This window comes from Solanum dulcamara, chromosome 6 (genome assembly GCF_947179165.1).
Source record: "Solanum dulcamara chromosome 6, daSolDulc1.2, whole genome shotgun sequence".
Lineage (NCBI taxonomy): Eukaryota > Viridiplantae > Streptophyta > Magnoliopsida > Solanales > Solanaceae > Solanum > Solanum dulcamara.
Window position 1 is genome coordinate 13,830,489 of NC_077242.1, and position 24,278 is coordinate 13,854,766.

The following is a 24,278-nucleotide window of genomic DNA, read 5'->3' on the forward strand; positions in this document are numbered from 1 at the left end:
TTTTAAACCATCTTTTTTGACATAACACCGGTAATTCTAATCTGGTAGTTTCTGGTAAAATAGTCATAATATTTTACTCTAAACTCAAAATGAGGCAAACTTTATGGCGTTAGAAAGATGAGTAGATATTTAACTTGATAGGTCATGGGGCACCTAAATCTTAATATTATGAGAGCTATAATTGTTTGAAGTTGACTCTTATATGATCTTATACGGAAATTCAATCGGTAAATGATCTTTGAACTCGACTTAGTACTAGAGGTTCCTTATTACCCTAATTCACCTATAATACACCTCGAATACTTAGGAATTGATCCTAAAACTATATATAATTAGGAATCATCGGGCTCGGGTCTATACTTATAAGAAGAATGGTTCGGGTCTTAGCTTAAAATATTTTGGGTTATAACAAGAACCTCCCTCTAATATTGCGATCGCGACCTTCAATTTGCTAAAGCAAACCCTGAAAAAAACTAGGCCCCCGCAAAAGAAAAGGGTCTTGGCTTAAATGGAGGTTGCGATAGCGACCTTTTTATCGCGAAAGTGATCACCGCCTCAAGCCAACCTGTTGCGAAAGTGAAAGGTCTTTGCTAAAGCGGAGGTCGCGAAAACAACACTCCCCTCGCGATAATGAGATCAGGCACTAGAACACAACAATACCATAAGTCTCAAATATCCTCTGAATGGATTCTCAAGGTTCATTCGAAAACCCGTACATACAAGCCACATATGGTACCCCACTAAATTCGATATTTCAAACTCAATGGAGTCGTCACAATTTAAATTTGAGGTCTTCTTGACCTAGAATGAAAGCCATTCTTGGCTCTCAAGATGTCTAGGACATTGTAGACAAAAGGTATACAAAACCAGCTAATGAGGAAACTTTATCACAAAATGATAAAGATGTCTTGTTAAGGACAAGAAAGAAAGATCAACAGATCTCTCATCCGTCAGATGTATTGTAGCTGATGCAATCATCTCAAAAGAAGCTTGGGAGATTTTATAAAATTCTCTCCAAGGAGTTGGTAAAGTAAAAAAGATAAAACTTTAAACTCTAAGGGCTGATTTTGAAGTTTTAAAAATGAAAAAATCTGAATCTATTTTGAATTTGTGTTGAAGATTGATGGTTGTTGTGAATCAACTAAGAAAGGTATGTGGAGGAAGTAGATGATGTGTGTGTGGTATAAAAGATCCTTTGCTCTTTAACACCTAAATTTGATTATGTGGTATGTGCTATAGAGGAGTCTAAAGATTTAGACTCTATGACGGTAGAACAATTGTAACGTTCTTTACAAGCCCACAAAGAAAAGATGAAAAGAAGAGCCATTAGAGAAACTTCGTAAAACTCAGGCATCCTAAGATTCTGAAGGTGTAAAAATGTAATGACCCTCAAGGTCATTTTTGGAATTTTTGTAAAATGACCATTTTACCCCTCCCTTTAGATGCCCCGAGTCATTTCTAATTGTTACCAGGTGTTGATTTTTAGAAAATCCTATGAAAAGTTAAGTGTTTGGAAATTATGAGTTTCATAAGCTTTAAATGTTAAAAAAGTGGTATTTGGGGTCAATTGAAGCTACGAGTCTCAGAATGAAATTCTGTCGATTCCAGCAGCTCCGAAATGTTGAAATAGGCTTAGGAGACTTTACGGAATCAGTTTTGGAGCTGTAACGAAGATTTGAGGCCTTGAGTTGAGAATTTGAGGAACTTTAAGCCAAGGTTTGACTTTGGTCAACTTTTGGAGTTCCGATGCTCGGAATGGAATTCCGACAACTCCGTTGGATTCAAGAGATGGTTTTTGGTCTAGAAGAAGTATTGGTTGAATTTTTAGAGGTCCCGAGTCCATTTTGGTATTTTAAAGGCCTAAGTTAGTTTAGTTGCGACTTTTTGAGTTTTGGGCCAACAAAATCTCGAATTCAAATTTTGATAAATCGACGTGTAAAGAGGCTGCCTTATATCGTTTTCTTAGTTTAAAAATGGGGAAATTGATTTTTGATCATCTTACGTAATTTACCACCCCGAATTACGTTATAAATCTGATTTTTGAGCTTGGGGTGACGTTTAGAACCTGTTTTGGGGGTCAAATCCGGAATTTCGTATGTGGGTCCCACAATTCCCGTTTTCGACCCAAAAATTGGTCCATTTCCAAAAATTATGAAATTAGTGTCTAAACGACCGTATCGACGTTGTGGTTCTATTTTTGACAGTTTGGAAGCGTTCCGAGGTCGTTCGAAAGGGAAAAGCTCCAGCACAGTGATTTGAAGCTCGCGTGTTTAGCCTACAGGTAGGCTACGGTTTACCTTTCTTTAGATTGAGTTGGAATGTGTGAAAGCATGTTGAAATAGTTGGGATTTTGGTTGGGTAGTTTAATTGTATATCTCAGGTGTTAGAAATCATGTTTTAGGCTTGTTATCGGGTTTTTCGGGTATTTAGAAGTAGATGTATCTTGTCGTTATTTGTTAGTATTATAAGGAGAGTTGAATGAGCATGTTGTTGATACTGTGGAGTATGTTGGCCTTAGTATAGGTGTTAGAAATTATGCTTTAGGCTTGTTATCAGGTTTTTCACGTATTTAGAAGCATGTGTATCTTATCGTTATTTGTTAGTATTATAAGGAGAGTTGAATGAGCATGTTGTTGATACTGTGGAGTATGTTGGCCTTAGTATAGGTGTTAGAAATCATGCTTTAGGCTTGTTATTAGGTTTTTCAGGTATTTAGAAGCATGTGTATCTTATCGTTATTTGTTAGTATTATAAGGAGAGTTGAATGAGCATGTTGTTGATACTGTGGAGTATGTTGGCCTTAGTATAGGATGTAAACTTTCTTTATATGCCCGGCATCGCTCCGGTGGACTTAGATCCCTGTAGAATGGTGTAGCGGGCTAGTGCCTAGTAGTTGGCCTTAGCTAGGCGATACCCTTGCTCTTAATAACACTCCCACCCATAACTCGGTATAGTCATAACTTTTGAGATGCGTTGGCAATACTAGAATTTATGATCGTTTGGCTTCGGCTCTGGTTCAAGTTTTGGCGGCATACCAGTTGACACATTGTGGAGGAAATTATCGGTACTGTTGTTGATTAGTTGGAAAGGATATATTCGAAACCATGGGATAAATTATCGGGGAGCATCCGGGTACTCAGTCCCGGCCTCCGCCGACTTGCTAGTATGACGAGCATCCGGGTATCCAGTCCTGGCCTCGATCATATCGATGTATTACAGCGAGCATCCTGGTACCAGTCCAGGCCTCGACTGCACGGATGTATTACGGCGAGCATCCGGGTACCCAGTCCCGGCCTCGACCGTACTGATGTATTATGGCAAGCATCCGGGTACCCAGTCCCGGCCTTGGCCACTTTGAACATTCGGGTGAGCATCTGGGTCCCAGTCCCGGCCTCGACCCCTAAGTCACCCCTAGATCGATTGACTCTTGGAGATTCTGGGTTTTGGAAATGATACAGTACTTCGGTTCCTGACATCGCAGATTCTTGGTTCCTAGCCTTGGTAGTTGTAGCTATTCTGTGTACTCGGCGAACTTATGGGGGTTCATCCGGGTTTTTATTTAACTTGCGTACGAGTGTCCTGGCTGGGCTTATGGGGGCCCAGTTGGGTATAGTTAGCTGTAGCTCTCATAGATAGTACTCTTTTCACTTTAGATGCTTATGTTGATTCCTATTTAGGCTTATTCCTCTTTTTCATATTGTTTTCACCTTTTCTGCTCAGTCGGCCTATGATGCCTACTGGGTACCTGTTGTTTTGGTACTCATACTACACTCTGCATCTACTTTCGTGATGCAGGACCGAGTACCATCTACTGTCACGAATAGATCGAGCTTGTTGCAGTCAGATTCGGAGACTAGGGTGATAACTTGGCATTTTTGGATCACTTCTGTCTCCTTCAGAATGGATGGCCCGTCTTTTGCCTTTTGAGACTAGCCAGTTGTTGTATATATATGTCTGGTCCACTTTCAGGAGTTGTACTCATCTTTTATTTTATAGCAGCTCTGTACTTGTGACTTCCAGGTTCTGGGAAGGATCTTTAGTTATTTAAAACATGTTTTGGTTTACTTCCGCTTATTCATTCTGTTTACTTTTATAATTCAATGCTCTTATATAGTTTTAGCCTTCAAACACACTACTTGAAGTTCCGGGTTGACGGGTTGGCTTACCTACTAGAGGGTTATAGTAGGTGTCATCATGACTTACAAAATTGGGTCGTGACAAGTTGGTATCAGAGCCCCAGGTTCGTTGGTCTCACTTGTACAGAGCTAACGTCTAGTAGAGTCTCGCGGATGGGTGCGGAGACGTCCGTAACTTATCTTCGAGAGGCTACAGGATGTCATTAGGAACGATCTCTATGTTGCTTCATTTCGTGCATTCTTGTGTCTTATTGGTTTCCTGAAATCTCATTTGTTTCGCTCTTTCATCGGAATGGTTCGTACGCACGGTACTATTGGAGATGATGACCCACCAGTTCTGGGTAGGCCTTGAGGCCAGCCCCATAGAGTAGGTAGGGGAGCAGCACTAGCTTCCGACCCGAAGATAGAGCCGAAGCTAGTAGAGGAGCATCAGGACGCTCCTATTCCTACTCAGCCAGAGGGACCACCACCACCAGCTCAGCCCCCAGCTGCACCAGTTATGACCCCAGCACTGTAGGCAGCGATTGTGCAGCTCCTCACAGCTATAGGGGTTGTACCACAGGCCCCGACCCCAGTAACATGCATACCAGCACTGCGGGATCCGTCCATCTAGCCAACACCTGAGGTTCAGCCGCCTCCACCAGTTGTTGCACCCCCGCCAACAGTTTTGGAGGGTGTGATGTCATTACAGGATCAGAAGATGTTAGGGGTATTTAGAAGACTGTCACTCCCGACATTTTCTGGAGCGTTCTTGACTACCTGTCAGGAGCAACTCCATTCCTTAGGTCTTGTGGAGTCCAGAGGCGCCGACTTCACTGCTCACCAGTTCAGAAGGGAAGCTAGACAGTGGTGGCGCTCTTATTTGCAGTCCAGGCTAGCTGGGTCACCACTATTGACATGGGCCCAGTTCTCAGAGGCTTTCCTGGCTCTATACATCCCTAGGAGTGTTAGAGACCGACTCCCGAATCAGTTTAATCGGTTGGAGAAGGGTCACATGATAATTACGGAGTACGAGGCCAAATTTCATCAGCTTTCCCAACATGCCACTATGATTCTACCCGCTGAGGAGGAGCGGGTATAATGTTTTTCTGCTCGGATTGAGACCTTACCTGAGTGTGGGGACTGAGCACTTGGTTTCTGTGGGCTGCTCTTTTCTGGATGTGGTGGATCATGCCCGCAAGATTGATATTATTCATCGTCAGGCCCAAGGGGAAAGCGATAAGAGACCCAGGCATCATGATAGCTACAATGGGTCCCAATATAAGGGCCATAATAGTTATGACAGGCCCCGCTAGAGATTCCAGCAGGATAGGTACCAGCAGGATCAGTCCAGCCGGCCGATTCAGGCTGCCCTGCCAGCAGTTGAGGGTAGTCAACTCCGTTCGGGGGGTTCCATCGCAGGGCAAAGCTCGAGGGGATCAGGTCCGCTTTCTTCCTACCGTGAACGAGTTATCACGAGTCCCTCAGCTTCAGGATGTTTCGATTGTGGCTCACTGGAGCACTGGGATAGGGAGTGTCCCGGTTGGGCTAGACCGTTGGTAGTAGCACTACCTCCACCATGAGGTATAGATCGGGGTCACGGCCGTGGCGATGGTCAGCAGGGTATTCAGGGAGGTTCCCAGGGAGGTGGTCAGGTGGTAGGGCGAATGTTCGTTGGGGAGGCCGACAGGGCCACTTCTATGCTGCTCAGGCGAGGGCAGAGGCTGAGGCATCAGATGATGTTATCATAGGTACTATCCTTATTTGTCAGCAGACTGCTTCAGTTTTATTTGATCCAGGTTCCACGTATTCCTATGTGTCTATATATTTTGCTCCACGTTTGGGTATTTCTTATGAGTCACTTGAGGTCCCGTTACATGTTTTGACCCTGGTAGGGGATTCTTTAGTAGTGGATCAGGTTTGTAGATCCTGTGTGGTGACTATTAAGGGGCATGAGACTCGGGCATATCTTATTTTACTTGATATGCTGGACTTCGATGTTATTCTGGGCATGGATTGGCTATCCCCTCATCATGCGGTTTTGGACTGTTATGCCAAGACCGTTACATTATCCATGCCTGGTATTCCCCCGGTCTTGTGGTAGGGTGTTTATAGTCGCTCACCAACTGGGATCATATCCTTTATGCGGGCCCAATGGCTAGTTGCATTCGGGTGCTTAGCGTACTTAGCTTATGTCCGTGATGTGTCTAGTGAGGCCCTTACTATTGATTTAGTTCCTGTGGTTAGGGAGTATACTGATGTCTTCCCTACTGACCTACCTGGTCTACCCCCAGATAGAGATATTGACTTTGCCATAGATTTGGAGCCGGGAACGAAGCCTATTTCTATACCACCTTACCGTATAGCTCCCACAGAGCTGAAGGAGCTCAGTGTACAGCTTGAGGATCTTCTAGGTAAAGGCTTTATTTGCCCGAGTGTGTCACCGTGGGTGCACCCATCTTGTTTGTTAAGAAGAAAGATGGGATTATGCGGGTGTGTGTTGATTACAAGCAGCTGAACAAGGTGACAAAAAAATTCATTACCCCATGCCTCGTATCAATAATCTGTTCGACCAGCTTCAGGTTGTGATTGTATTTTTTTAAGATTGACTTTAGGTTCGGCTATCACTAGTTGTAGATTAGAGCAACCGACATTCCTAATACTGCGTTTTGGACTCGCTATGGCCACTACGATTTCCTTGTGATGTCTTTTGGACTTACTAATGCCCTAACAACTTTTATGGACCTTATGACTCGAGTATTCAGTCCTTATATTGACTCTTTTATGATTGTACTCATCGATGATATACTAGTATACTCACGGAGTAGAGAGGAGCACGTGCAACATTTGAGGGTTGTGCTCCAGACCTTGAGAGACCAGCAACTTTATGCTAAATTCTCAAAGTGCGAGTTTTGGTTGGAGTCTGTGGCATTTGCTAGGACACGTGGTGTCCAGAGAGGGTATCAGGGTGGATCCGACGAGGATTAAGGTTATTCGTGGTTGGGCTAGGCCCACATCTGTTACAGAAATTCAGAGCTTTGTTGGATTGGCTGGGTATTATCGATGATTCATCGAGGGTTTCTCCACCATTGCAACATCATTGATCCATTTGACTCACTAGGATGTTCCCTTTGTTTGGTCCAAGGAGTGTGAGTCAAGTTTTCAGAAGCTTAAGGAGTGTTCAGTTCCAAAACATCAGTTTCATTTTGAGTTCTGGTTTTTCAAGTTGAGGTTGGGATTTGGGGCTTTGCGCGGGGTGTCCTTGTTTTGATTGTTTTCATCCTCATATGTTCAGGTAGCGTATGTAACTCCTTAGAGGTAGGTATTGTATGGTTCGATAGGCAATTTTCGAATTGCGTTGAAGGTTTTCGAGATAGGTAAGGATTGGTAGAACGCCCTTAGTGGCTTGGAGAAAAGGATTTGAAAACAAAAGACAAATACTTGAAATTTTGAGTGAGTTGTATCTGCCATGGTCGTGTATTACTCAATTCGGTGGTTTTGGTTTATTTTGGTTGTCCTCAATTGAAATCCAGTGTTTTGAGTCAAGTTCGGGCTAAACGAGTGAGAGTGGGAGCCCAAGAAAGGACTGAAGGAGTTTTTGGAGTTGGAAGTGAAATTGAGAATTTTCTTCTCAGCCTAAGTTCTGTGATGGCGTTGTTCAACTCGAGAGGGTGTCTAAAATTTAGGCAAAGCATGCAGGTCCAAAACCCTCGTCCTTTCGTGCCTCTAGAGAGGGATTGTACTTTTACTTTCGCGGACGAAAGTTCTTTTAGTAGTGGATATTGTAATGACCCTCAAGGTCATTTTTGGAATTTTTGTAAAATGACCATTTTACCCCTCCCTTTAGATGCCCCGAGTCATTTCTAATTGTTACCAGGTGTTGATTTTTAGAAAATCCTATGAAAAGTTAAGTGTTTGGAAATTATGAGTTTCATAAGCTTTAAATGTTAAAAAAGTGGTATTTGGGGTCAATTGAAGCTACGAGTCTCAGAATGAAATTCTGTCGATTCCAGCAGCTCCGAAATGTTGAAATAGGCTTAGGAGACTTTACGGAATCAGTTTTGGAGCTGTAACAAAGATTTGAGGCCTTGAGTTGAGAATTTGAGGAACTTTAAGCCAAGGTTTGACTTTGGTCAACTTTTGGAGTTCCGATGCTCGGAATGGAATTCCGACAACTCCGTTGGATTCAAGAGATGGTTTTTGGTCTAGAAGAAGTATTGGTTGAATTTTTAGAGGTCCCGAGTCCATTTTGGTATTTTAAAGGCCTAAGTTAGTTTAGTTGCGACTTTTTGAGTTTTGGGCCAACAAAATCTCGAATTCAAATTTTGATGGTTCCATCAGCTCCGGAATGACCAAATTAGGCTAGTAGCACTGTTGGAATGACTATCGAGTCAATCGATACGAATTTGGGGCTATTTGGTGCTTTTGACTTTGAAACTTAGCCTATAGTTGACTTTGGTCAACATTTTTGGAAAATGCGCTCGAATAAAAATTCTGACAGCGCGGTTAGTTCCGAAATGTTGATTTTGGTCTAGAACGACCCTTCGTTCGCTTTTTGAGGCTTCCGAACTAATATCGAGGCTCGTTGTGAAATATGACTTAAAATGACTTTTGGATGTGGGGCCCACTTTTTATTATAATAACCTCGTATGAGAATTCTGAATGCGCCATTGAGTCCGAAATATCGAATTTAGTAGGGTAGCATATCTGGTTTATTTTTATCGGATTCCGAACGAATTCCGAGGGTCCATTCGGAGACTTTAAATAATGAAAAACCAGAAAAATCTGGTGCAATAGTGCAGATTTTGCACCAGATTTTCAGATTTTTCTCCTCAACTTTGAACCCTCATTTCTTGAGTTCTAGAGCTCCAAATTGGGTGATTCAAAAGGCAAAATTGTGAGGTTTTTCGTGGAGAACGCATTGGAGAGATTGAAAACTGATTTGGAGCATTCGATTCAGGTAAAAATCGTGATTTTATTTGCAGCAGTATCCATTTTCGGAATGGATTTTTGAAGAACTTTGACAAGTTATTTCTTGACCAATATAAATCCGATTTGGGTGATTCCAGAGGCTATCTTGCGTGGAAATTTAAGGAGAACATCTTGGAAGTTTCAGAATCTGTTTTTGGCATGTTGTTCGAGGTAATAAATTGATTTTTAGCTGCAGATTTAGTGATTTTCGGAATGAAATTTTATTGAATTTTGAAAGAGTGTATCTTGGTCAATATAACTCCGTTTTGAGTGATTCTTGAGGCTAGATTGTGGGGTTTTTCGCAAGGAACGTCATGGTATAATTTGTTTTGATTGAAAAATTTTCGTTTTTGATAAATCGACGTGTAAAGAGGCTGCCTTATATCGTTTTCTTAGTTTAAAAATGGGGAAATTGATTTTTGATCATCTTACGTAATTTACCACCCCGAATTACGTTATAAATCTGATTTTTGAGCTTGGGGTGACGTTTAGAACCTGTTTTGGGGGTCAAATCCGGAATTTCGTATGTGGGTCCCACAATTCCCGTTTTCGACCCAAAAATTGGTCCATTTCCAAAAATTATGAAATTAGTGTCTAAACGACCGTATCGACGTTGTGGTTCTATTTTTGACAGTTTGGAAGCGTTCCGAGGTCGTTCGAAAGGGAAAAGCTCCAGCACAGTGATTTGAAGCTCGCGTGTTTAGCCTACAGGTAGGCTACGGTTTACCTTTCTTTAGATTGAGTTGGAATGTGTGAAAGCATGTTGAAATAGTTGGGATTTTGGTTGGGTAGTTTAATTGTATATCTCAGGTGTTAGAAATCATGTTTTAGGCTTGTTATCGGGTTTTTCGGGTATTTAGAAGTAGATGTATCTTGTCGTTATTTGTTAGTATTATAAGGAGAGTTGAATGAGCATGTTGTTGATACTGTGGAGTATGTTGGCCTTAGTATAGGTGTTAGAAATTATGCTTTAGGCTTGTTATCAGGTTTTTCACGTATTTAGAAGCATGTGTATCTTATCGTTATTTGTTAGTATTATAAGGAGAGTTGAATGAGCATGTTGTTGATACTGTGGAGTATGTTGGCCTTAGTATAGGTGTTAGAAATCATGCTTTAGGCTTGTTATTAGGTTTTTCAGGTATTTAGAAGCATGTGTATCTTATCGTTATTTGTTAGTATTATAAGGAGAGTTGAATGAGCATGTTGTTGATACTGTGGAGTATGTTGGCCTTAGTATAGGATGTAAACTTTCTTTATATGCCCGGCATCGCTCCGGTGGACTTAGATCCCTGTAGAATGGTGTAGCGGGCTAGTGCCTAGTAGTTGGCCTTAGCTAGGCGATACCCTTGCTCTTAATAACACTCCCACCCATAACTCGGTATAGTCATAACTTTTGAGATGCGTTGGCAATACTAGAATTTATGATCGTTTGGCTTCGGCTCTGGTTCAAGTTTTGGCGGCATACCAGTTGACACATTGTGGAGGAAATTATCGGTACTGTTGTTGATTAGTTGGAAAGGATATATTCGAAACCATGGGATAAATTATCGGGGAGCATCCGGGTACTCAGTCCCGGCCTCCGCCGACTTGCTAGTATGACGAGCATCCGGGTATCCAGTCCTGGCCTCGATCATATCGATGTATTACAGCGAGCATCCTGGTACCAGTCCAGGCCTCGACTGCACCGATGTATTACGGCGAGCATCCGGGTACCCAGTCCCGGCCTCGACCGTACTGATGTATTATGGCAAGCATCCGGGTACCCAGTCCCGGCCTTGGCCACTTTGAACATTCGGGTGAGCATCTGGGTCCCAGTCCCGGCCTCGACCCCTAAGTCACCCCTAGATCGATTGACTCTTGGAGATTCTGGGTTTTGGAAATGATACAGTACTTCGGTTCCTGACATCGCAGATTCTTGGTTCCTAGCCTTGGTAGTTGTAGCTATTCTGTGTACTCGGCGAACTTATGGGGGTTCATCCGGGTTTTTATTTAACTTGCGTACGAGTGTCCTGGCTGGGCTTATGGGGGCCCAGTTGGGTATAGTTAGCTGTAGCTCTCATAGATAGTACTCTTTTCACTTTAGATGCTTATGTTGATTCCTATTTAGGCTTATTCCTCTTTTTCATATTGTTTTCACCTTTTCTGCTCAGTCGGCCTATGATGCCTACTGGGTACCTGTTGTTTTGGTACTCATACTACACTCTGCATCTACTTTCGTGATGCAGGACCGAGTACCATCTACTGTCACGAATAGATCGAGCTTGTTGCAGTCAGATTCGGAGACTAGGGTGATAACTTGGCATTTTTGGATCACTTCTGTCTCCTTCAGAATGGATGGCCCGTCTTTTGCCTTTTGAGACTAGCCAGTTGTTGTATATATATGTCTGGTCCACTTTCAGGAGTTGTACTCATCTTTTATTTTATAGCAGCTCTGTACTTGTGACTTCCAGGTTCTGGGAAGGATCTTTAGTTATTTAAAACATGTTTTGGTTTACTTCCGCTTATTCATTCTGTTTACTTTTATAATTCAATGCTCTTATATAGTTTTAGCCTTCAAACACACTACTTGAAGTTCCGGGTTGACGGGTTGGCTTACCTACTAGAGGGTTATAGTAGGTGTCATCATGACTTACAAAATTGGGTCGTGACAAAAAAGTTATATAGGAAATAGACAATGGTGAGGCCATGGCGGTTGTGGTGGCTGTGGAAGAGGAATAAGCTATATTAACAAATTCAACAATGGAGGTAAAAATTACCAATTATTCAAAGGTCGTGGTCATGAACAATGAGGAGGTAGATGACGTAGAGCTTATCAAGGTACCTATGAAATGAGGTATGAAAAATCTAAAATTGAGTGTTGTAATTGTCATAAATTTGGACATAACTCTTGAAAATATTGTAGTAATGTGAAGAGAAAGCTAACATATTTGACAATAACTAAGACGAAGATGATCAACACTGTTAATGAATCTTAAAGAAGAAGATACAGATGATTGCAGTTCATGGTATCTTGACAATGGAGCAAGCAATCATATGTGTGGATACAAAGATAATTAAGTTTGTGGAGATAAAGAAGACGCTGAAAGGTAATGTGTCTTTTGGAGATATCTCAAAGATCCAAATTGAAGAGCTATGTATGATTCTGATATCCTATAAAGATGGTGGCCATAAATTGATTAACAAGGTTTATTATGTGCCAAAATTAAAAAGTAATATTATGAGTTTGGGTCAACTTCTTGAAAAATGATATGATATTCATATGAAAAATATGCATGTCTTGATGAAAATTCCTATATTTTCTTATCTGACTGAAAATTTGAGTATGTGCAAGATCAAAATTATCAAATCTCAAATACACCTTGCACCAGACTACCACATATGAAAAGAACATGTACAAGACCAAAATTTTTGTACGTTCATAGACTAGTTATAAAAATGCTGATATATATGATTTCTAGTCCTGAATATAATGAAGTTAGTCTTTTTTATATGTTTTTTTTGGTTTGAGATCAAAAAGTTATTTTTTGAAAGTTTGACTATGCCTTTTTCCCCCTGAAAATATGCACTTGAGGAAAAATATAGTTTCTTGAACTCTTTCATGAAATAATGCACTTGAAATAAAAGATAATAATACTTTTTTGAAATACTTTTTAAAATACCGAAAGTTTCTTTTCTCTTGAAAATAGTACATATGAAATACTATGATAAACTTTTCAAATAGTTTTAACTAAAATGAGTCCATGTGGTATAATAAACATGAACCATGAATCAAAGATCATTAGCTACATGAAAAAAAATATAATTTTGATAATAAAATCAATAATCAACGATAGGAGATAGAGGAAATTCAAAATCTTAGACTTTGGGGTAAAAACCTTAACTTTGATCTTACTGACTGAAATTATAAATGTAGGACGTGAGAGAGAACTTAGTTCCTCACTATGGTAGCTTGACATACCTTACATATTCCACAAATCTTTAAGAAGATCCCTAATTTGAAGAAGAACAATTAAGAAATCCCTTCTTTGAACTTCTTGGATTCGTTTCTTGAAAACCCAATGATCAAGGTTTAAAATTTCTATCAATGATTCATGAATAGACGAAGAAATTTGAGTTGAAAAACTTTAAATCGATGGAGGAAGGAGGAGAAAAAATCACTTCTAAGGCTAGAAAGAATGACCAAAAGTAAAAAAAATATTAAAACCAATTTATTCATTGCAGGTGAAATGCATGTTCAAAACAAAATGTTTGACAAAACTAAAATGATTGTAACTTCTAACTCGGACCTCGAATTGGCGAGAGGTTGGCGGAGTTGAAAAAAAGACTCAAAGAATTCTAATTTTATGGTTAACAAGACTCATAACTCTTTATATTCTAAGATATATGCTCGTTTGAAGTTGATCCAAGTAAAGTCTTGTATCGAAACTTAATTGGTAAGGAAGTTTTCGACTCAACTTTGTGCAAGAGGATTCTCATGAGCTTAATTTATATCCACAACACTTCCCACACTTAGAAATTGAACTTAATACCTATGCACAGTTAGGAATCACCCAGTACGGGCATATACCCATACGTAAAATGGTTTGGGTCTTAGCTTAGAGATTTTTGGGGTGTTACAGTCTCATATTAGAAGTTCAATAGTACTCCCTTCGGTTCATTTTGTTTATTTTAGTTTGACTCAGCATGAAATTTAAAAAAATATAGAATTTTTTTTAAATTTTGTGATTTAAAACTAAATTTATATGTAATATATCAAATTGATTTTTTATTTTTTGTTACCTTAAATATGTCATGTACTTCCTCCATTTTGAAATACTTGTCATGTTTTGTTTACACACCTCTTTAAAAAAATTAATTAGAAGATAATTTGACTAAATTATTCTTATTTATTATTCATCTCTATTTAATACTTTTCTCTTTTATATCATATTAATAATATCTCTTTATATTTATTACTAATCGTAAAGGTGAAAACAAACAACTAAATACGTCTTGATTTTCTTAGAGTGATAAGTATTATGAATCATCTATTTTTAATAAGTATGACAAGTATTTAAAAACGAAAGAAGAAAATATTGAATGTCGGGAGTTACTAAATATAAAAAATGATATTCTTTTTGAAATAAAATTAAAAAAAAATAATACAAATAAATTAAAATAAACCCAATACCATTTTGAAATTTGTTCTTTTTTTAAAACAAAATATTGCGAGTGCAAGTGCCATTTTCATACATTGAAAAGGGTTTTACATCCTAATCCGGAGGTCCCATAGTGCTCTACATGACCCTAAATTACTCTCTGCACTCCCAACTACCAAGAGTTGTTCGCCATAGCTCAAGCTTCTGCTTCGATTCCATTTTCTAGAAGCTTCTCAGCTTACAAAATCGGATTTTATTGCTCTACATCTCTCCATTAGGTAACAAATCCAAATTCTCTGTATTTCGTCGTTTTGCTAATCCTGGAGAAAAGCTTAAGCTTCGTTTTTGTTATTCTTTCCTATCCAAGTAGCTTCTTTTTTTTTCCAGCAGAGTACGGTCATACATAAACAATGTTTGCTCAAAATTACTACTTTCTAGAATAAACTTCTGTTATCCTTTGTGTAGATTAAGTTTTGGCGCTTTCGGGGATTTGAATTTTGAATTAGGGAACTTTTTGTATTTTTCTCTTTGTTATAATAATTAATTTACTTGCCTTATTCTCGGATGTTGATCTGATAAATTTGAACTAAAGCATGGTGGCTTCAAACTACCAAATCTGAATTATTTATGGCTTCTTGGTATATGGTACTTGTTCAACTGCTTATTTAAACTATGCCATAAAACCTGATGGTTAAACTTTCCTTAACTGTAATTGCAATGCTTCATGTAAATGAAAAAGAGTTGTTTGTTGTATTTTTTTCGCACTATAATTAGTCAACATTGGGATACTCACATTTTCTGAGAAGTAACATCTATATGTGGTCAGGAGAAAGTTTTGGCGCTTTCGGTGATTTGAATTTTAAAAAGGACAACTTGTCTTTTTCTCTTTGTTAATAGTTAATTATGTGTTGATTTCTCAGATGATCACTTAACTAATAGTTATTATCTCAGAAAATAACTTTGTTTGTTAACTTTTTTTGTAATCGAGAAGAAAGGTGATTGTTTGTGATAACAACTATCAATTGAGTGATCATGTTAGAAATTAACACGTTAATTTACTTGACTTAATTTCGGATGTTGATCTGCTAAATTAAAACTAAAGCATGATGGTTTCTTTTGATTGAAGCGAATGACAAAATCTGAACTGTTTTTGGCTTCTTGGTGTATGACACTTTTTCAACTGCTTTTAAACTATGCCATAACCTGGTGGTTAGCAAAGGTACAAAGTAAGAACTTTCCTTAACTGTAATTGCAATGTTTCATGTAAATAAACAAAAGTTGTTATTTTCTTAAAAAGGATCACAAAGCCTATTATGTAACAATAGACTTTACCAGGCTGGACGTCTTCTCTTGCCTAATGATAATTGAACCTTGATAGTGTTTACCTACTTAAAAGATTGAAAAAAGCCAGTCTTTTTTCAAATTGAAAGTTCAACTGATTGTTTTAATGTATTCTGGTTAGAAGTCCAGTAGTGCATGGTGCTATGTAATTATTTTAAAGATTATAATTTTTTGGTATAGGAGCAGACACTCCTTAACTGTAATTGCAATGTTTCATGTAAATAAACAAGAGTTGTTGTTTTCTTAAAAAGGATTACAAAGCCTATTACCGTAACCATAGACTTTACCAAGCTGGAAGTCTTCTCTTACCTAATGATAATTGAACCTTGGTAGTGTTTACCTACTTAAAAGATTGAAAAAACCAGTCTTTTTTCAAATTGAAAGTTCAACTGATTGTTTTAATGTATTCTGGTTAGAAGTCCAGTAGTGCATGGTGCTATGTAATTATTTTAAAGATTATAATTTTTTGGTATAGGAACAGACACTCCCCTTTTGTTGTAATTTTTCTACGCATCTTCTTGATGCCATTTAATGAAATTCTGTTACTCCATAAAATTCCGTTACTCCATAAAAAAGTTTAATTTTTAATCAGGAGAAATGATATGATAAGACTTTGTAAAGAAGGGTGTGGATAAGGCTTGCCTTTTTTGATTTCTCTTGTACAGGTGGTTGTATTCGTAAATTATGTCACCACTTAGTGAAACTATTCACATTAGTTATGTTACTAAAGGCATTGCTTCCTTATAAATGTGAACTTTTAAATTATGTGGTGGGTGCTCTACCTGTTTGCATTTGACACGGAGGAGTCCAGCAGAGAAGGTTAGGAAAGTGAAAGTGTAACGAGCACAAAATTTGTGCATGTTTTGGCTCTTCTTGTTCTTTAGGGATTTATAAAATGTTGAGCATTCACTTTATTTGGTGTCTCTAATACAAAAATAGGTGAATAAAATGTCGAAATTTATGTCTAGTTTAAAAAGGCTGTTGGAGTTTTTGATTTTGAGTGTGTGTGTGTATTTGAAACTGGTAACTTGTTTTGAGTGTATATTGTGATCTCAGCAATTTGAAGGGATTGAAGATTAATAAAAAATTCGAAACTTCTATTTCCTCCTAAGTGGAGCATAATATTTTCTAACCGTAACAAAAGCTGTGTTGATCTCTGAGGCGATTTGTTAGCTCATTTTAGATGTGTTTGCTTGTCCTTGTTAAAAGGAAACCATAAACTGTGTTGACTATTCCTGTATTTTCCTTAAGTGGAAGTACTCACATTGACACATTACTGGGAGTTTTAGAGATTCAGCTGGAGTTATATGATTCATTTTTCGCCCTGGTAAGTCTCTTGAATGAGCGATTGATAAGAGGATAAGCTTAAGGGTCTGAGAAATTTCACTTAGAAGCATGTTTCGATTTCTGTCACGGATGTGATGTTGGTACATTTGCATGAGAAAAAGGAGATCTGAGAGAAACTTTGTGCATTGGACCTTTTCTCTTTCTAGATTCTTATGCAGATCTAATGCCAAATCATCCCTGTAACACCTGTTATTGTACTGAAAGAGTTAATCCCCCTATTACTTGTTAAAAGTTTCCAGCTGCCCTTTTGCTTTGGGAACTCTGTGCAGTTGAGCATCTGAGCTTTATATGCTGAACTGGTAACATTTACACCATTAAAGTTAGAATTTACTAATAGATTGAACTTTTTCTTCTTTTATCCTGTGATACATTTAAATACCAGATATATTCAAATAACACATATACACATACTCCCAGGAGGATGCTTAAAATGCAATAGCTGAAAAGATGTTACACATTACTCATGTTCAAATCAAAGAAAAAGACCTTTCTTTTTGTTTGGTTTCAATACATTGATATTTCATCTGGATCTCCCTTATCTCTTGAAATTTATTTATTGTGAGATAATCACTCTACCACTTAAGGGAAAAGGCTACACAGACTCACAGAGTTGAGAATTTGTTTCACAACCTATGGCAGAAAGAGCTTCTAGTTTTCTAGATTATGTTTACTTTGTTAATCTGTAGTTTTCATTTCAAGAAACGTAAAGGAAACTATGGAAAACTGCATGATGCTTATATATTTTCATTCAGAGAAATGAAAACGAAGGACAATGGAAATGTTATTTGCAGCCTACTGGGTCTACCCAAGAAAAAACTTCAGGACTTGTGCAGGAAACGCGGTTTATCTCCTTATAAGACAAAGCCCAATCTTGTGAGTTCTTTGGTCACTTACATCAAGGTAAATGTCGTAAACAATCTTATTTTTGCGGTGAATAAAAGTGAATATTTTGGTGAGATTAAATATCTGATAAATGAAACTGAATCATTAGCAAAGTGTATTCTTGATGTGATTATCTTGAAAATACCTTATTCATGTTTCTTGATTGTTTTGTAACCTTCTTAGGCAACTTGGATTGACCACTCAAATACAAGTTCATCTTGATGCAGGGAGCAGATGAGCTCTTATTTAAAGAGATGAAGGCAAAGGACAGTGGAAATTCCATAAGCAGGCTACCTAAGAAAGAGCTTCAAGATTTGTGCAGGAAACACGGTTTATCTCCTTATAAGACAAAGCCTAATCTTGTAAATTCTTTGATCACTTACGTCAAGGTAGATGTTAAAGAAAATATTATTTTTTGGTGAATAACAGTGAATATTTGGGTGAGATTGAACATCTCATACATGAAACTGAATTCATTGGGAATTGTATTGTTGATACGATCATCTAGAAAATGTCTGATTTAAGTTTCTTGGTTGTCACAGGACCTTCTTAGATGACCTGGATTGATCACTGAAGTTTCAGTTTGTCTTGATGCAGGGAGCAGAGAGTTTTTCCTTTAAAGAGATGAAGACAAAGGACAGTGGAAATTCCATTTACAGCCTACCCAAGAAAAAGCTTCAAGAATTGTGCAAGAAGTGCGGTTTGTCTCCTTATAAGACAAAACCCAATCTCGTGAATTCTCTGATCAATTTCTTCAAGGTAAATGTTGGCTTTGGGTTGATAATAGACAATCTTACATTTGTGATGAATGAATGTGAAAATTAGGGTGAGATTGAACATATGATACATGATGATGAGTTCACTGTGAATTTATATCGTGGCAGGATCATCTCCAAATTACTTGATAAGGGTTGTATGTTATTACATCACGTGCTTAGATGCCCTGGGTTGATCTCTGAAATACAAGTTTGTCTTGATGCAGATAGCAGATATAGAAACTTCTGAAGGCAATGAGTACAACATTCTAAATTCTTCTGGCGTAAGGAGCGCAACTGGAGAGATATTGTTTTCAAGATTCGTCGCTCAGTGTGGTGAGAAGGGTTTCAATCAAGGACTTCACAGTCCACAAACAAGGTTTTCCAAGAAAGCATTTACTTCTGACATTAAGTCGGGGCGTGTACCTTCTTTTGAGTTTTCTGTCTCATCAGAAGATGGAATCAACCTTTATGTTGACTTGAATTCATGCCCAACAGACACTTTTAAAAGATTGGAAAAGAAGGTGTGTGTATGTCACAATCTGCAGAATCACAAATTTCAAAGTTTCTGTCAGGAGATTCAATACCTAGGAAATAACAGACAAATGACAAGTTCATTTCTCTGGAAAACAGATTCAGACAGTAGATTTAACAGTGGCCACGCACAAACTGTTTCTTCTGCAAGTTTATGTGGTACTGTTGATGTTGTATGTCATACAGAAAATACAGATGATGCGTCTTTGGGATTTTCGGCAACAACAAAATCATGTTCTGTAGAAACTTTTACACATTCAGAAGGCAAAAAGGGAAGTCCATCGTCATTTAGAACAATTTGTGGTGTACAGAACATGAATATCACTGACGTAAATACTTTTATGGGAGAGGAAGAGATAACATGTGTGGGTCTGAATACCTTTCAAGCTTCAAAAAATTCAGTGGCTATTAATAAAACTGTCAATGTTGAGGCTTATATCCCAGAAAACACTACAGAGGTCTTAGATGCTAGGCTATGTAAATCTTTTCATGCATCTTTGGAGAAAGTAGGTATCAATTCCCTTGAAGATGTGCCAGAGCTAAAACATAATAAAAATGAAAATCAGAATACGAAGCTCTGTGATGTAAGTTGTCTCAATTCTGAAAGGCAGAGAAGTTGTGTCCCAGAGAAGCTTTTAGTGCTATCTCATATCTCTTCGGAAACTGATTTTACTGGGATAGAGGCTTCAGAAATCGGCAGTCATCATCAACATTCATCATATTCTTCTTCTGGAAAAGATTGCCTTAGAAATTTGGTTGATGCAGCAGAGAGCCTCAGAAGTCTACCCCATTCTTGTGAGGATAACTGTAGCATTTTCCTGGACGACATGCCTTCATCTGCTGCTGGCGGGGTAATATATTATTATCATAATCTGGTGCATTTTGCTACTGTAGTTTATCTAGGTTATTGCTTTGCAAACGTGATTGTATGTAGCGTTCATTCTTTGTCTATATTTTTTAAGTAGTGGGATGATCAACCGGTCTGAAATATAGTTTCTGCTCTACGAATGATTAAACTTAACTTTTGAAGATTATGGAAATGATATACTTATGTTTTATGTAGTTTCTTCATTATACGTATTTGTTAACATGTTAGCAATCTGATGTACCAGCTTTATTCAAGGCTAGTTCTTCTTTTTGTTTTTGTGGAGATATTTCTTAGCTTGCGACATGACATTCATTAGTAGGGTTTTATCCACTTTGATAAGCATATTACTGGTCTGGTAATTTATGAAAATAATATTAAATATTGGATGAGTTTGTGCGTTCTAAGCAGCTCTCCTTGCTCTAATTGGATTTCTCCTCCTTTTTCTGCTCCTTCCCCCTTCCCCCTTCCCCAACCCCACCCTCTCTCTCTCTGTCCTCAGAAAGAAAAAAAAGAAAGCTACCAATGTGGAGTACAAGTGTCTGTGGGCTCGCATGGGCTACCACCAGACCGGGTGGTCCTATGCAAAGGATGCCCATTCTTGAGTGGAAATAAGAGCGTATCACTATGGATGTTATGTCTGGATTACCTATGGCATTGGGTAAGTATGACTCTGTTTGGGTGATTGGTTATCGATTGACCAAATCAACCCATTTCCTTTTGGTGAAGACTAGCTATAATGTGGATCAGTTAGCTAGGATCTATCTTCGTGAGATTCTTGGGCTACATGGGGTGCCTATCTCTATTGTGTCGGATCAGGGATCAGTGTTCACCTCTCATTTTTGGGAGGCATCGCAGCGTGGTTTGGGTACACGGCTAGAGATGAGTTTAACATTTTATCCCCAAATCGATGATCTGTTTGAACGGACTATTCAGGTGTTGAAGGATATACTTAGGTCCTGTGTGACTGATTTTGGTACCCGATGGGACCAACACTTGCCCTTAACAGAGTTTGCCTATAATAACAATTATCACTCCAGCATTCAGATGGCACAATTTGTGGGATTATATAGTCGTAGGTGCTGATCACCCATTAGGTGGTTTGATTCCATTGCGGTTAATGCACTGGATACTGACTTACTTAGATATGCTATAAAGTGGGTACGCTTGATTCAGGGTTGACTATTGGCAGCACAGAGTCATCAGAAGAGTTATGTTGATGGAGGGTTCGTCTCTTAGAGTTCATGGTGGGTGATTGTGTGTGGCTTAAAATATCACCCATGAAGGGTGTGATGAGATTCGGTAAGAAGGGCAAACTTAGCCTGAGGTTTGTTGGCACATTTAAGATTCTGAGAAGAGTTGGTGGGGTGGCTTATGAGTTAGCCTTATCCCTAGATTGTCGGTTTTCCATCCGATATTTCATGTTTCCATGCTTCACAAGTACATACCGAATGACTCAAGACCAAGGAGATCGCTTCGGTCAAGATGTAGTGGCGGCATCGGCCTGTTGAGGAGGTGACTTGGGAGTTAGAGTATGATATGCGGTCCCGGTACCCTCAACTTTTTAAGACCCCAGGTACTTTATTTTATCTTATGTTCGAGCATGAACATCCATTTTAGTGGTGGATATTGTAATGATCTTGAGGGTCATTTGGAAATTTGTGCAAAATTATCATTTTACCCCTATCTTTAGTGCCCCGAGTGTTATTTGATCGGTTTGTGTTGTTAGTTTTGTTTAAATCTTAATAGGTTGTCAATTGTGTGAGTTTTTGAGTTTTCATAAGCTTTAAGTGTTAAAAAGTAGTTTTTGGTACCAATCAGAGCTACGGATCTAGGAATAGGGTTCCGTCAGGAGAGTTGTCGGAATCATATTTAGGGTTAATACATGGATTTGAGGTCTTGAGTTAAAAAGTTCAATTTTTATGAGCTAAGTTTGAATTTGGTCAACAAATTGAGTTTCGAGTATCGAATAGTGATTCTGCTAGTTCCATTAACTCTGGATCGTGTTTTGCGATCAATTTGCACTATTGGTTCATTTTTATAGTCTGAATGAGTTTTGAGGGTTCAAAACATGTTTTGAAGAGTGGTGTTGTACGTCTACTGTGGTCAATGCGCGGTCAACACGTGGTCAGCAGTCAACATGCGTGAATAATAACTTTTTGGGTAGAAAATGCCCCTTTCTTCCCATTTCTATATTTTTCATCGTTTGTTTGAGTTCTTGAACTCCTTGAGGGAATTTGAGAAGAGATTTTTGAGGAAAAGTGTTGCGTAAGTGATTTTTGACCTAAAACTTTCTTTTTTCATTAAGTATTTGATGATTTTAACTTATAAATCTTAGTTTCAAACCCCAAAAATCTTTGTTTCTTTCCTAATCCAAATTTAAGGAAAAAAGTGATTTCTTACTCGTTTTGACCTTTATTTTTATGGGTATTTCATCCATGAGTTACTTATTACTAGAAGAATGTGACTGTTTAATAAATTTCCATATTTGACATTTTCTAAAAATAATTAATTTTTAGACTATTTTACCCCTGGTTCCAAAACCTATCAATATGGGTGTCATTGGACTCTTTGTGATATGTATGTTTTATTATTGATAGTGGGTTGTCATTCTGAGCATTGAATTCGAGAGTTGCTTGTCTGGTGGAGGTATTCGAGTGTGGTTTTGGCAATTAAGGTAGGTTTGACTATCCTTCTTTGAGACTGAGATGGGGTAATTAGTCATTCATATGTTATAAACTTTGGGATGGGGTTGTAGTATGAGTTGAGAATGTTAGATATATTGTGAGTCCCGTGTGGAGGCTTATTTATTAATGTGATTCCGTATGGGGGCTTATTGGTATTACATAGCCTGTGAGGCGACCTTATTTATTATCTTATTTGCTTTGAGAGCATATGAGGCTTGATGATATTATTTGACTTGTGATGCCCACCTAAAGGGTTGAGTTGTGGGTTTTGAACATGCTTGAGTATTGAAATATTGTTGAGAAAGGGGTGAACACTTATATTAAAATATTTCCTTCCCATTGCTATTTATTGAGGGAAAGTATCACATGTAGGTTAAGTTTTGAGAACTTTTAACCTTGTACTGTATTTTGAGTTGAATATTTCTTCCATTTCATATGTGTTTTGATGCATTCATCCTCATACATCATATCATGAAAATGGGAAGTTGAGATATATCGAAATTCTTTTTGAGAAAGAAAATAAAACACCTTTAAAAATTTGTATCTTGAGTCCCTGATCGATGTAGTTTTATAGTAGGATAGTGGATACATTGTGATCCCTTGACCATGAAGATGTGGCAATAATAATGAGATATTGTGATTGAGGTATCTGGTTTGCGATACCCCATGAGTCCTACTTGGTAGCACAGCTTGGTAGGTGTATACGACAGGCTGTGCGACAGTCTTGATTCCACTGTATCACCACATTATTGCATCATCATATTGCATTGCATTGCATTGATACCTATACTGCTTGAATTATCATGTTAATTTTGATTATGAGCTGTTGTTATGGGATTAATTTATTTGTGCCACTTTATATAATTGGAAGCATCGATGACGAAGTGGGACTTTTCTGTATACAGATTAAAGCGTTCCTTAGTTTATTTCATAGGTTTGATTAATTGTTTTTATACTCATAGGCTAAAACCTACTAAGTACATGTGGATTATATTCACTCCTACTTCTGTGTCTCTTTTTTATGCAGATACAAGTCAGGGTACCTCACGTGGCAACTGATATTCTAGCGGATTGTGTATTCTTATATTAGTGGTGAGGTCTCGGGATTCAGATCATCACTAGTCTATCTTTATTTCTCAGTCTTTTGTATCATTTAGAGATTTATGTTGTATTTTTAGACTAGAACCTTGTATTAGATGCTCTTTATACTTATGACATCAGGTTTTGGAATAATTTCATTGTTATCCATTTATTGTGGTCTGACTTCCCTTTGGGAGTTCGTATGGCTTTTTTTGTGGGCTTACACATCGGGATGAAATTTGGGATGTGTGCTATCATGACCTCAATTTTTGGGTCGTGACAAGCTCAATCTATCTATGCTGTCGCAAATTCAGATCCCTGAGGGGTTGAGTTGGGGGTTTTGAGCATGCCTGAGTATTGAAATATTGTTGAGAAAAGGGGTGAACACTTATATTGAAATATTTCCTTCCCATTGCTATTTATTGAGGGAAAGTATCACATGTAGGTTATGTTTTGAGTACTTTTAACCTTGTACTGCATGTTGAGTTGAATATTTCTTCCATACCATATGTGTTTTGATGCATTCGTCCTCAATCATCATATCATGAAAATGGGAAGTTGAA

The 24,278-nt window shown here is 38.2% G+C and overlaps 1 protein-coding gene and 2 long non-coding RNA genes across 4 annotated transcripts; all 3 read left to right on the top strand.

The window, feature by feature from the left end:
• The first annotated feature begins 2,202 nt into the window (after positions 1 to 2,202).
• On the top strand, positions 2,203 to 4,064 carry LOC129893173 (uncharacterized). Its single transcript, XR_008767395.1, has 2 exons — positions 2,203 to 2,281; positions 3,796 to 4,064. It is a non-coding gene; the product is annotated as an uncharacterized LOC129893173 (long non-coding RNA).
• A 5,654-nt stretch (positions 4,065 to 9,718) lies between these two features.
• On the top strand, positions 9,719 to 11,580 carry LOC129893097 (uncharacterized). The gene is made up of 2 exons (XR_008767389.1): positions 9,719 to 9,797; positions 11,312 to 11,580. It is a non-coding gene; the product is annotated as an uncharacterized LOC129893097 (long non-coding RNA).
• A 2,736-nt stretch (positions 11,581 to 14,316) lies between these two features.
• LOC129893259 (uncharacterized) lies at positions 14,317 to 23,746 on the top strand. 2 transcript variants are annotated; one of them, XM_055968769.1, is made up of 6 exons: positions 14,317 to 14,502; positions 17,665 to 17,812; positions 18,022 to 18,183; positions 18,392 to 18,553; positions 18,777 to 19,934; positions 23,663 to 23,746. In XM_055968769.1, exons 2-6 carry the CDS (start codon positions 17,669 to 17,671, stop codon positions 23,723 to 23,725), a joined length of 1,689 nt encoding a protein of 562 aa, XP_055824744.1. In that variant the 5' UTR covers positions 14,317 to 14,502; positions 17,665 to 17,668; the 3' UTR covers positions 23,726 to 23,746. The 2 variants fall into 2 exon arrangements, with proteins under 2 accessions (XP_055824744.1, XP_055824743.1); XM_055968768.1 differs by lacking the exon at positions 23,663 to 23,746 and having other exon boundaries at positions 18,777 to 20,096.
• The last annotated feature ends 532 nt before the right edge of the window (positions 23,747 to 24,278 follow it).

Excerpts from the sequence above, each read along its gene's own strand:
- LOC129893259 (XM_055968768.1), top strand. The coding sequence starts at position 17,669 with ATGAAAACGAAGGACAATGGAAATGTTATTTGCAGCCTACTGGGTCTA. Across the intron at positions 17,813-18,021 it reads CTTTGGTCACTTACATCAAG|GGAGCAGATGAGCTCTTATT; the intron begins GTAAATGTCGTA and ends ATCTTGATGCAG. Across the intron at positions 18,554-18,776 it reads CTCTGATCAATTTCTTCAAG|ATAGCAGATATAGAAACTTC; the intron begins GTAAATGTTGGC and ends GTCTTGATGCAG.